The 14,272-nt window shown below is 37.9% G+C and overlaps 1 protein-coding gene and 1 long non-coding RNA gene across 7 annotated transcripts in view; one reads left to right on the top strand and one right to left on the bottom strand.

Moving 5' to 3' along the window:
* Positions 1–14,272, top strand: part of LOC140617453 (uncharacterized) — a 143,209-nt gene that overhangs the window by 9,849 nt on the left and 119,088 nt on the right. The window lies entirely within an intron of this gene.
* PLBD1 (phospholipase B domain containing 1) overlaps positions 1–14,272 on the bottom strand; it is a 51,031-nt gene that overhangs the window by 26,257 nt on the left and 10,502 nt on the right. For both annotated transcript variants that reach the window (XR_012017680.1, XM_072798942.1), the window contains exons 3-4: positions 4,055–4,138; positions 2,567–2,705 (exon numbers count right to left, since the gene is read on the bottom strand). Coding sequence is in view for 1 of the 2 variants with exons in the window: in XM_072798942.1 (XP_072655043.1) it covers positions 2,567–2,705; positions 4,055–4,138 (223 nt within the window). In the remaining variant the exon portion in view is untranslated. The remainder of the gene's footprint in view (positions 1–2,566; positions 2,706–4,054; positions 4,139–14,272) is intronic.

The following is a 14,272-nucleotide window of genomic DNA, read 5'->3' as shown; positions in this document are numbered from 1 at the left end:
TTCTGTGAAATTCCTATTGATATTTTTGCCTACTGCCCTTTTTTACATTGGGTATTTTCTTTCTTTAAATTTATTTGTTGTTTTTTTATGTATTTCCAATACAAACCCTTTGTTAAATTATTGCAAATATTTACTCTTGATTTGCAGCATATCTTTTCACTTTCTGTATATATAGTGTCTTTTGATGAAAAAAAATTTATTTAAATTAGCAGATTTTATATTTTTCTTCATGGCTAGTACTTTTTTTGGTCTTATTTGAGATATTGATGCTTACCTTAAATCATAGTCTCCTAGGGGATGCTCAGTGCTACTGGATCAATGCTATTCTCATTATTTCTAAGCCTTCTCAAGGGGCAAAGCAATTTCTTTTAAAAATATGACTTTTTTAAAGGAAGTCAAATAGTGACTTCCTACTTAGATAACAACTTTATAAACTACACTGTCTTTACTTCACTGATTTTTCTTATGCTGAAAATCTTGACATTCAATTTATTTATTTGCTTTATCTCACCACATCTATTTTTTTTAAAGATTTATTTATTCATGAGAGACAGAGAGAGAGACAGAGAGAGAGAGAGAGAGAGGCAGAGACACAGGCAGAGGGAGAAACAGGCTCCATGTAGGGAGCCTGATGTGGGATTCTATCCTGGGACTCCAGGATCATGCCCTGGGCCAAAGGCAGGCACTAAACCACTGAGCCACCTGAGGATCCCCTCACCATATCTATTAAATTTTAAAATAACAACACTAATATTATTGCTAAGGTGAGATTACTGAATCACAGTTTAAGGTAATTTTGTTTTTATTTTTATGGTGGTTGTGGTTTTTCTTGTCCTTAGGATCTATCCCATGAAGAATGTACAGTGGTAACTGTGTTAAGGTCACTGGAAATAACTGCTCTCCATGTGGTTATGCCATGAACTTGATATATAGTTAGATATATTCATGCCGTGAACTTGATATATAGTTAGATATATTCATACTAATGCATTTTAAGGTTTTAGGAACTGTTTTTCTTCTATATAATTCCATTTTGTTTTATAATTATGAACAGCATTTACAAAGTTCCAAAGTCAAATGTATATAAAGACACATTCAGAGAAATGTAGCCTTCATTCCTGTCTTCTCCCTTTTCTTTTGTTCCTTTTTTGGTATGTAATCTTTTTTTAATAGTTTTTTTTATAGTTTATTCTTTCATTGTTGTTTATTCTTGGAAAGTTAAGCAAATCTGTCTATCCATCCATCCATGCATCCATGCATCCATCTTATTTCCATTTCTTATATAAAAGGCAGTAAACAATTCCCACCGGTCTTCACCTTAGTTTTTTACACTTCATAACAAATCCTGAACATCTCTCCATTAACAGTATTTGGTATGTAATGGCATATTTGGCTATCTACCTCATTCCTGTCGTACATCATTTATGCAGTGAGTCTTCTATGTATTTGGCTATTTTTCAGTCTTTTGCTATTATAAATTATCCTCAATGAGGAGGCCAGCACATAAGCCATATTGAATTTTTGCATGTGAAACTTTGTGATAATCCTAGAAGTGGGATTCCTTGAACAAAGAGTAAATGAGTAGGTGATTTGGGTACTGAGTTTTCTGTCCATAGCAAATATACCATTTTGTATTACCATCAGTATTTTGGGAGAGTGATTTTTTTTCCCCCTTAGCCTTCCCAGCAGACTAGCCTTTCATATTTTGGAATTTCTGCCAAATTGACAAGTGAGAAAGTATGTCTCAGTATGGTTTTAATTTTGTATTTCTAAACTTAAGGCTTGGTTCATATGATTTAAGAATGTTTTGCAACACTTTTCTATATACATATATATACATATAGTGTGTGTGTGTGTGTGTGTGTGTGTGTATGCGCGCTTGTGTGTGTATTACCCCCAGGAAACAAAATCTTCATAACTTTTGGAAGTATATTATTATTATTATTTTAAAGATTTTATTTTTTATTCATGAGAGACACACAGAGAGAGGGGCAGAGACATAGGCAGAGGGAGAAGCAGGCTCTGTGCAGGGAGCTCAACGTGGGACTCAATCCCAGGACCCTGGGATCACGACCTGAGGCAGAGCAGACCAGGCGTCCCTGGAAGTATATTAAATGGTACCTTTGGATCTTCAGTGATTTAGTAAGGCTTTTGAAAATATTATGATGAGGGCATGTGTGTGTGTATGTGTGTATGTGTTATAGGTGGTGGGAAGTATAGAACTTGTACATTTAGACATTTTGCCTTAACAATTATATCACCTAAAATACTAGCTTTATTAGGTTAGTTAAATAGCTGGTACATTCATCCAGTACATTCCTTAACCTACTCCACAGCACAGTATTATGAAAGAGATTAAGAGATAAAGAGATTGTGCGTTACCCTTGAATTTTGTGTCAGACGCTGAGTCAGGTGCTAGCAATATAACAAGACAGTGTTTGTGTGCAAGAAATTTATAAGCTAGTCCTAATTTGATCTGCTTCTAGGTTGCAATGTTATTTTAAAGATAATTTCCAATATACTTGCCATACCAAATGAATTCCAAGCAGCCTTTTAAAAATCTTACCTTTGTCTTTTCTAACATAGCCCTCCTCATTGCTCCTACATACAGCCCGTCCATTTGTGTCATAACATAGCCTACATGTCTCCAAAATGGGTCATCCTTGTATTCTTTCATGTTTTTCCGGGTCCACTCATCTTGCTTCCTGCAACAGAAATCAGATTTGCCCTAGAGATCTCCATGGTTGCTCATCCAAAGCTAAATTATACCCAAGCATTTAGAGATTATATGTTCAGATATTTATGCTAGTGTAATTTACATTCTGGATCTTGTAAAGTTCCAATCACCTTGAAAGGCTATCAGGGAAAATCCTAAATGATTTTTAATTTCTTTCTGGGACTATGGTTCTTCCTTGATAGCTTTCTGCATGCTCTACCTAGGTGTAACATTTAGCCTCTTGTGATATTGAAATCTATGAAAGTCAAGGACAGGCCATCTGAATGCATTTCATATAAAACCATAATATCTTATTAAATCAGTAAGGATAAGTTATTAACTTTTTTTTGGTATGTGGAAGTGGTAAATTTCATCAACAACAACAAAACCTCCTTAAGCACAGGGTGGTTTATATATATTTATATTTCTTTCCAATCATTTTCATAGCTTATGGTTCATTCTACTTCTGTTGTTGCTGGTAACTACCTCAACACCTCTGTCCTAGCATGCTTAGCAAGAGTCTCTTATCTTTTATAGTCCTTCCATTCTGCTTCTCCTCTTTTAGTTCTCTGCACTTTATAGGGAATGATTTGACAAAACTTTGTATACTGAAAGCTATTTCTGATTTTTTCATGCTATTTCCAGATGTGTCTTAGAATACAAGGTCATTGTTTCATGGGATCTAGCCCAATAATTTTTAATGATGCTTTGTAGGACATTAGCATTCGATGGAGAGACTGCTCTGTGTATGATCTGGAGGGCCAAACCAGGAGCCCTTTTGTCCTCAAATTGATCACAACCACAAATATAAAACAAATCCTAGATATAAAACAAATAGAAAACAACTCTTCTGAATATTGAGAATTATTAGTCCTCAGAAAACTTGATTACATTGGCAGTGTTCTCCGAGGAAGCTAAGGATAAGGACTGGATAACAGCTAGCACTCCAGCTAGGGTGAGCAACCAGGCCTGTGACACAGAGGCACCTCAGAGAGAGGATGAGGAGGGATCTCTGGAGTAGAGGGGCCCTCAGGTGGAAGCAGCCCAGGCATTTCACTTTGCCTTCTGTACATTGATGGTGTCTTCCTCCAGATGTGTCACAAGCAAACAATAATGACATCCAACCTGACTTTTTAAAGAGTCCAACTTAGAGGACATGTCTGTAAGCAGTTTTCATGTCATTACCAAAAACTGCTATACCTCACTACAAGACCAGCTCTGGAGTCCTGCCGAACAGGTAGAAAAACAAATTGGTGAAGGAAAAATTGCCCTGCAGTCCCAATTCAGGCCCTGCAGTCTCCAAGAGGAAAGAGGACAGAGGAAAGCTATTATACATACTCCATAAAATCTTGTACTTTATCCACGATGGAAGGTTTCTTAATCAGTTGTGGGTAGAGGTTAACAAAGTGGTCATACATGTGTCTGAAACAACAGAAGAAAATGGTTACATTTCTATTTTTCTTCTTAGAATAGGCAAATGACAATTTTTTGAGTAACTAAAAGGTTCCCTTCTTGCAAACCTTCCCCAGCTTTTTAAAAAAAATCAAATGCACAATTTAAAATTGAGAAATATTTCCAAAATATAGAAAAGCATATGATAAAACAAGCACCCCAAGTATCTCTACCCAACTTTATTAAAGTCATATTTTGCCATGTTCGTGCATATAGTTTATTATTTATATTTCTAAAAGATTTTATTTATTCATGAGAGACACAGAGAGAGAGGCAGAGACATAGGCAGAGGGAGAAGCAGGCTCCCTGAAGGGAGCCTGGTTCAGGACTTGATCCCAGGACTCTAGGATCATGACCTGAGTCAAAGGCAGACAGTCAATCACTGAGCCACCCAGGCGCCCTGAGCATATAGTTTTAAATAGAAATAAAACATCAGAGAGGTGCCTGGCTGATTCAGTCAATTGAGCCTGTGACTCTTGATCTTGGGGTTGTGAGTTCGAGTTCCATGCGGAGTGTAGACAGTACTTAAAAATAAATCTTTTAAAAAATATATTAGATAGAGCTGAAGCCCCTGTGTGCAGTTCTCTGACACTAATTCCACACTCTTCTCCACAGTGGTAACTCCAATCTTGAATGGCTGATTTATTACCTTTATGCATGTTTCTATGCCACCACTGGATATAGATTTAATGATAAATACTGTACAGTACTACTTAAGCTTATGGACAAAATATAAACAAGATCATATTATCACTCTACAATTTAATTCTCTTGACATGACATTTTTAAAGAAATGTATTATCTGCAGGTTAAATTTATTATTTTCATCTGCTGATAGTATTCCATAGTATCACTGTATAAGAATTCATGTATGCAACCAGCTTTTCACTGTCCTAATGCAACTTCAAACACTGTTGTAAATGTCTCTTCTTACATATTTGCATGTTCTTCTAGAATATATATAGCATATATAAAATTGCAATTGCTGGGGTGAATGCTCTATATAATTATAGTTACTAGGTATTGCCAAGTTGTTCTCTATACTGATTGCACCCATTTACATTCCCACTAGTTATTGCTTAGACTTCTCCCTTGCTCCACAGTTTCACCAACACTTGGTGTAGTCAGAACTCTTCATTTTTGACAGTTTAGATGGGATTTACATGGTTTCTCATTGTTTTAATTTTCATTCTCCCTCCCCCTCAGGATTATTGGCTATTTGGGATTCTTTATTTTAAAACTTAGTTTAGAAAATTAAAAATAAATTAAAAATTAATAAATAAAATGTACTTAAAAAATTAAATGTCCAGGCACCTGGATGGCTCATTAGGTTGGGTATCTAACTCTTGATTTTGGCTCAGATCATGATCTCAGGCTTGTCATGAGGTCAAGCCCCACAACAAGCTCTTTGCTGAGCGTGGAGCCTGCTTGAGATTCTCTCTCTCCTCCTACCCCTCTCCTGACTCCTGTGCACTGTCTCTCTCTCAAAAAAATAATAAAATAAGTAGATAAATAAGTAAATGCATCTCATATGCTATAAACATTTTAATTGATATAATTAACATAACATTGTGTAAATTTAAGGTGTGCAGTGTGTTGATTTGATACATTTACAGATTGCAATGTGATTACCATGGTAGCATTAGCTCACACTTCAATCACATCACAAAATTATTTCCGTTTTGTGGTGAAAATAATATCTAGTCTTCTAATAATCTTGACCCTTGTAATACAGTATTGTTGACTATAATCACTATGTTGTGCAATAGAGCTCCAGTGCTTATTTATCTACTAGTTAAAAGTTTGTACTTTTAAACAACATCTCCCCAATTAATTGATGAAAATAATCCATTTATATTTATTTTCATTTAATATACTTGGAAGTATTTGTACAATCTTTTCTGTTTTCCATTTACCGTTGTTTTCTATTGTCCCTTTTTATGTGTTCCTTGTTTAGATAACATTTTCATTATCCTTCTTTTTACTTCTCCTAATTTAAAAGCTATAAAATCTATTTCTATTCTTTTAGAAATAGATCATCATTAAAATTTTTAGAAACATTCATAACTGAATTTCCTTGTACTCTCAATGAATTTTGTCTTTCTCTTGTCCTCCAAACATGATTCATATTTTAGCAAGTTTTAACTGCCCATGGACATCCCTATCATGTTATTGTCCAAAGATTTAGTTTTAATTTTTTAATGAAAACATTTCTATGAAAATTTTTTTTAACTTTTGCAATCACATTTTATTAAATTCTTTGTTTCTTGTATTAACAATTGCTCCTTATATCCCAGACGTTCCCTCCTGTTATTCTTGTTAGTGTATAACTTACTATAGTTTAACAGAAGTCTGCGGGTGGTAAAACAGTTTATGTATCTGAAAATATCCTTATTTTGCCCTTGCTCTTGGATGAACTTAAATGGTTTTAAGATTTGAGTTTAGTTATTTTCCTGTAGTACTTTTAAGATCTTGTTTTCACATCATCTGGTTTTATTGTTGCTGATGAGAAAAATGCTATCAATCTAGCTGAGATTCCTTTGTAATCAATGTCTTTTCTTTCTAATAGCTTTTAAGATTATTTATCCCTGGGGTGCCTGGGTGGCTCAATTGGTTAAGTATCTGATTCTTGATTTCAGCCCAGGTCATGATCCCAGGGTTGTGGGATTGAGCCCCGTGTTGGGCTCCATACTGGGTGTGAAGCCTGCTTGAGATTCTATCTCTCTGTCTCTGTCTCTCTCTGCCCTTGCCCCCCTTCTCTAAAAAAAATTTTTTTTAAATTTAAGATTATTTATTTATTTATTTATTTATTTATTTATTTATTTATTTATGAGAGACAGAGAGAGAGAGGCAGAGACATAGGCAGAGAGAAGCAGGCTCCCTGCGGGGAGCCCGATGTGGGATTTGATCCCAGGACTCCAGGGTCATGACCTGAGCCGAAGGCAGATGCTCAACCACTGAGCCACCCAGGTGTCCCTAAAAATATATTTTTTAAATTACTTATTTCCAGTTTTCTGTAGTTTCACCCACTGTGCTATAGCAATTTAATAGATGTGTCTTCCAACTGAGGACTCTTTTATCTTTTAAAATTTTGATAAATCCTCAGCTATTAACCTGCCAACTATTTATCTGTAATTCCCTAAAGTCTCTTTTTTGGGGGGGCTCCTCACAGATGTATGTTGGAGTTTCTTAATCAAACCGCTCTAATAGCAGGTCTCTCATTATATTTACCCTTTATCTCTTTGGGAAATGGTCTATGCAAACGCCTCAATACTAATTTGATTCAGATTTTTTTTTCTCTGATTGTGTCCAGTGCAGAGTTTGCCCATTTATCATTTTTTAAATTTTTGTAACTTTCATGTATACATTTCATTAAAAATGAAGTTTCATTAAAAATATCCATTCATCTTCTTATTTATTCCTTTTTTTTTTGTTTCATAAATTATTCAAGCTTTACATTGTTTATAACTAAGAGTGCCTCAGGCATATTTAAAGCCTCTATTAAACCATTCTATAAAATTAATCTGAAGTGTGTTCATGATACTATTGTTGATTTTGTTGACTGTTTTTCTTAGCACTCAATTTCTTTGTATATTTTGGAACTTTAGGGTGCAAGCATTTCAAGTTGTTTGCTTATATGCTCATATTCTCTTTCTCCCCACCTCCACCACCTCCCTCTCCCTTTTCCCTAAGTGCCTCCATCTGACTCTGTGAAAACCAGGTCTTATGGTGGCTTTGGGACTTCCTTCCTATGGAATATTGCTGATGCATCTGTAATTGAGCCAGCCTGTGGATGATTTGGTGTCTGTTGCTTTGCTCCCTTACCCCCCAATCCCAAACTCATGGTTTCTTATACCTGTACACTAGGATGCACATCAGTATAAATTAGGTCTCTTAATTTTATCAGTCAAAAGCAGTAAGGAAAAAAAAAAAAAAAGCAGTAAGGTTACTTTGTTTCAGCCTCGACTCCGCCCACTCAAACCCTGAGGCCTTTACCCATCAGCAGGGACAGCTGTCTCTGCTTGTTTCATGCTAAGTACCCAGTGGATCCAAGCTTCATCATTGTTTTCTTTTCCATTTCTGGCTAAGAAGATGTTTCATCTTGTTTTGGGGCCTACTGCATTACTATAATGCTTTATACATTATCTACCTTTTGCTATGGTACAAAGTGGGTAACTTGTGACTCCCTTGTGCTCTCTGGACTGGAAATTTATCTAAGGTCCTGGTTTTCATTTAATGCTTTTTACTGACCGAGGAAGGTTGGCATTGTAAACAGGAGGTGACTCAGATTCTGCAAATAGGAATTTGGCTGGTTATGCTTTGAAACTTTAGATTTCCTTTATTTAGTAATTTCCAGAACCGAAACGGATAAAATGAGATCCGTTCTATTGCCATTTAGCTAAACAACATTAAAATCCTTTGAAATCTTTTATTTTGTGATCCTTGAATTCAATATGTTCACTTCATGGAAGCTTTTTCTTCAAATTACTTCTAAATTTTTTAAAAAACTGAGTTATCACATTTAACTTTTGTTCCCCATTTTTTATGGTTCCACATTTATATTATTAAGTTCATCACTTTTCTCTATCCACCGCCCCTAAAACTGAGGGAGGAAACAGTGATAAAGCTAGATAGGTATGTGGGTGACAAGAAAAGGACCCTCTGCATTGGCTCATACTCCAGGTGACTGGAATACTGAAACTCCCTTTGAGTTTGATGGCTTGATCTAGTTGCTTGGTGAAGAAACAACCTCATAGTTTGCTACCCCAGGACTTCATGAGGAAGTGGAGATGGCTGCCTGGGCTGTCTGGGCTCATGAGCCTTGCATACCTCAGTGAGCTCTGGGGAGCAAACCTTTTTTTCTATGGCCTGAGGTGGAATAAGTGGACATTGGACCATATGGGAGCAGAAGACTACTGACATTTGTGGTGACTACTGCAAACTCAGGTGCCACTGATTACACAGCTGGAGACCAGGGACAACATAGAAACCTCATCAGATGTCACATAGGGAAACATCCAAGCTAAAGACTAAACAAGATTGTTTCAATTCGGTGGATGCTGGAGAAAGACAAAGGACGACCATTGATTGAACATCTCCCCTTCCTCCAAGATGCCTCAGTAATACCAATGGATCAGTAATACTAATTACTCCAAGATGGATCAATAATACTCACCCATGCTGACATAAAGTGTTTGGAAGAGGAGTGAAACATTCTGAATGGACTCGGTTTAAAAAATGTTATTTCGTTTGTACAGAAATGGCTATGGTAACATTTTCTGCCATCAGAAGGAATGGGTTCTTAAAACTAAAATGATTCATATGAAAATAAAGTGCTATTTTGGAAAAAATAATTTGGGGGCCATTGACCTACAAGGCTCACTCAGGTAAAGAAGCAAAAACTTCATACTTTTTACCCTGAGTCTTCATCACTACACCCCGCTTACTCTCCCTCTTGAGTTCTAGATCCTCTCTCATTTTTCAGTCTGTTTCAAAATAGTGCTAGGTTTCCTAACTGGCATGATTTTTCCCTCCACAGGGCACTTGACAATGTCTATAGACATTTCTGATTGTCACCTTAAGGGGTGGGGGAGAAGGTGCTACTGTTATCTAGCAGATAATGCTATTAAACATACTACAGTGCACAGGACAGCCCCCACAAAGAATTATTCAACCCAAAATGCCAATGGTGCCAAGGTTAAGAAACTTTGAAAGAGAGGAACATGAATATTGACTTGGGGGTGGTTGCTGAAGACGTCCACATAACAGTAGATAGGACAGATGGAGGTATAGATGGTTAACTGGGCTAGAATTGTGGAACAGTCCTCTTTTTTTGTTGGGAGTTCCAATTCTGACATTCAGAGCAGGGGAAGAGAAACCTCCACCTTGAGATCAGAAGAGGAGGCCTCAACTGATTCTGGAGCCCAGAGGAATACAGTCCACTTGCAATTTCCTCGTGTTGAGGTCCTTCTCTAATCCTGGGTCTGTGATCCTACACTTTTGTGTGCTACAGCAATAATAAAGTATAGCCGTTGAGGGCAGAGACTTTGAATTCTGAGTTTGAAGGCTGACTTCACTACTTCTAAGCTATATGACTGTAAGCAAGCTTCCCAATTTCTCCAGGCTTCTAAATTCTCATCAAGCAGAGCTAACACTAGTATCTACCTCATGGATGTGTTATATTAATTTCAGCTCTGTGGTGTGCAAAGTCAGTAACTTTACTCCTAAGTTAGCCGAGACTTTGCTTACCTTTCCATGTCTCACATGCATGCTTATGTGAGGATCATAAAGACATAAGTACCCCCACTTGCACCCTAGCCTGAGTATCTTTGCATTACATAAATACCATATCATTTTGCACTTGTCAGGTACTGTCTTCTACTCTTTTCTATTTGCTTCAATTTTCTGGGTCTGAGGCCATAAAAAGCTCCTTTAGTATTTCCTAGAGCAATTAATCCATTTGCATGTGTGCATGCATATGCATGCTCAAACTCTGTAGCTAGACAACCTGGTCCCTGCTTATTAGCTCTGTGACTTTCGGCTCATTACTTAACTGCTCTGTGCTCAAATTTTCAGGTCAATAATAATGGGAATAATAATATGTCCATCATAGCGTTGTGGATTAAGTAATTTAGCTTGTAAAATGTTTTGAACAGTGTCTGCACATTTTACATGCTATATAAGGGCTAGTCATCATCTTTGCCGCTGTCATCAGAAGCAGCAGTACTTTATGCTTCATGTTAAGTTCCCAATAATTACTAGTTGATGGTCCATTCTATATTTCTGAGGGTGGGAATGTGTCTCACTTATCTTTGCTTTGTCTACAGTCTGGGATGGGAAGTGTATTGAGTTGCTAACATCCAGGAACTGAGTTGGGGACATGGAGATTTCTGAGGTGTTTCTTGGTAGTAGGCCAGAAACAAAAAAGGGACCACTTGTGACTACTTTCTTTGCTTGTGCCATAATCTTTTTTTTTAAAAGATTTTATTTATTTATTCATGAGAGACACACACACACAGAGAGAATGAGAGAGAGAGAGAGAGGCAGAGACACAGGCAGAGAGAGAAGCAGGCTCCATGCAGGAGCCCGATGTGGGACTCGATCCCAGGATTCCAGGATCACACCCTGGGCCAAAGGCAGACACTCAATCACTAAGCCACCCAGATGCCCCTACTTGTGCCATAATCTTACTAGAACCTCTTTTCATCATAGTTTTAGCAACCTTGTGTCAACATATTAACTTAAATAGAGTTCTCTTTGAAGAATGTGCTCAGGAGCTAACTCGCCCCTACCTCTTTTCCCCTTCTCAGAGCCTGGCACAAGGCAGTATAACATGTTTGTTGCAGCGAATTGGCTCACTCCAACTAGATAATTCCATTGGAGATACTTCAGCTGTTGCCTTAGCCACACACACACACACACACACACACACACACACACACACACGGTCTCAGCCACTTTATTATAAACTGGAGCAGACCTGGTACCCACACCCTCATCATCATTCTTTCCAGAAAGGTTTCATGACTCATTTTATTAAAACCAATCTAGGACTATTTATCAGCTTTTACATCATTAATGAGACATGAGACACTCTGATTAGGGAGCCACCCCATCAAGTTAAAAAATGAAGGAAGAAACTCCATTTGGCTGCTAGACACTGCATTACATGGAAATACGTACCTCACACTTCTGGGTCATCTCTAAAGAACTGGAACAATACAGGATTCAATTAAACCTAATCAGCATGTTGTTAAGCAACTGCTAGGGGCAGAAGCACTGTGGGACCTGCCCCTAAATCATGAGCAGATGGTGGAGGGGAGAGATGGAACTCATACCAGTGGGAATGGAATCAGAAAACACTTTGAGAAGATAGCACGTGAGATGGGTCCTGGGAGTCTTAAGCAATATTTCAATTGGTGGAGATGGGAGAGGCACCATCTGGTTCTCAGAGAACACAGTGCTAAGAGTTGCTGGAAAGGGATGTGTGACAGGCTGATGGGGCAGCATGGGACAGCTCAGGAATCCCATGGTGAATGAATGAATGGTGAATGGTGAATATTGCGTGGTAATGGCAATATTCCACGGGGAGCGACTCCTCAGGAGATGGGGGTATGTGGGAGAGTGTGAGGAATGGCAAGACAGTGAGAGAAGCCCCTGGAAATGTTTGCTAGATCTGCTGCTACCACTGTACGTGGTGGGATGATTGTGTGGCAGCAACACAATAAGCTTGGAGCTTCGCGATAAAGTGCAGAGGGCTGGACTATTCTCTGGGGAGTGTTGTGAGAGTTCACAGAAACAACAAATTTTTGAACACATCAAATGAAATGATGGAGGATTTGAGGATATTTCTTTGTAGGTTTTCATTCGGCCTCTCAAGTACGTCATAAGTCGGAAAGAGCAAATTATTTCCTCCTAAGTACTTAAATCAAGCTCTTTATCAGTGTTTCACTGTTCATCCCACAATGCTCAACCTCTCACATACCTCTTCCCCTCAATGTTCTGGAGACTATAAGGTATGTTGCTCCATTTTAAATGTGGTGATGTGGGAAGAACATGGCGGCCCTAAACTTCCCATTGTTCTTGGCTGCTGCCCGAGCAACTCTGAAAGCTGGAAGGAAAACCTGGGGGGTGCCTAAGTGGCTCAGTTGGTGAAGCATGGGACTCTTGGTTTCAGCTCAGCTCATGATCTCAGGGTCATGAGATGGAGTCCTATTTGGGGCTCTGCACTCAATACGGAGTCTGCTTGAGATTCTTTCCCTCTGCTCCTCCCCCTGCTTGCTCATGTGCATACACACACACACTCCCTCTTTCTCAGATAAATAAATAAATCTTAAAAAATAAAATAAAAACAAGAAAAGGTGGCTCTTTCTTTTGGCCTTTGGCATAAATTCACTTTCTCAGTCCAGGCTCAGATGCTCTTGCTCCAAGGCTGTGTTTTGGTAAGTGGACTCATACCTTGCAAACACCCCCAATTAACAGTCCCCTGGAGTATAGGTTTTTAAAATTTATTATTATTTTTTTAAAAAAGAGAGAGATGTGCAGGTGTGCCATGGGGGAGGGGTGCAGGGAGGGAGAGAGAGTGAGAGAATCTTAAGCAGGCCCCACACCGAGCACAGAGCCCAACAGAGGACTTGATCTCACAACCTTGAGATCATGACCTGAGCCAAAACCAAGAGTTTGGACATTCAACCGACTGAGCCACCCAGGTGCCTCAGGAAGTTGTTTTCATCTTAAAAGACTCACACATGTCAAATTTTCCTTGAAAGGACATGGCAAAAATGCAGAATAAACAAAAAAAGTCCCAGTTACTGAATAATAGCTAAATGTTTTTCTTTTAAGAAATAAAATTTTTACTCTAATACAGAAGTATTTAAAAGGTTACTAATAGAATCTATATTAACCCATATTTCTATGGATCTTCTTCATCAATGGATAGAGGTACTCAAGGATAGGTCAATGCTTTAAATTAGTAATAAGGGTAAAATGATAAAGTCACCCCTAGAAGTGAGATGTTAAAATTTATGTTTTCCTGTGACATAAGAATTCCACTTTTGTCAAAAGCCTCTGGCAAACTCCCCAAAGTTCCTGCTTTAGTACCCGTACCTAAGGAAGGCGTGCTCATCCTTACAGCAGTCTCATATTAGAACTGCTCCCTCAAATCAGTTTCCCATAAAGGCCCATTATGTACAGTACTCATGACAACTTAATGCATTTACAATCACACAACTTCAGCTCAGACTACTTCTCTAAACTTGCAACTCAATTTAAATAATGCAATCAGAACTAGAGGATACATAGTAAATACAGATTTGGAGAGAAGGATGACAATTTAAGATATGTAATATATATATATATACAGATATATAATGTATAGTTATATCTATACATAAACAGATTTATAGTGTATAGTTTTGAATATGTTTTTATGTTTTTATTTTATTTTACTTTTTTAGGGTGAGGAGGGGTAGAGGGAGAGGAAGAGAGAATCTTAAGCAGGCTCCATGCCCAGAGCGGAGCCCTATGTGACACTTGATCTCAGAAACCTGAGATCATGATCTGAACCAAAATCAAGAATTAGATGTTTAATCGACTGAGCCACCC

Source organism: Canis lupus, chromosome 25, assembly GCF_048164855.1.
Source record: "Canis lupus baileyi chromosome 25, mCanLup2.hap1, whole genome shotgun sequence".
NCBI classification, from domain to species: domain Eukaryota; kingdom Metazoa; phylum Chordata; class Mammalia; order Carnivora; family Canidae; genus Canis; species Canis lupus.
Note: the sequence above shows the minus strand (reverse complement) of the source record. Positions and strands in the feature narration are given on the sequence as shown.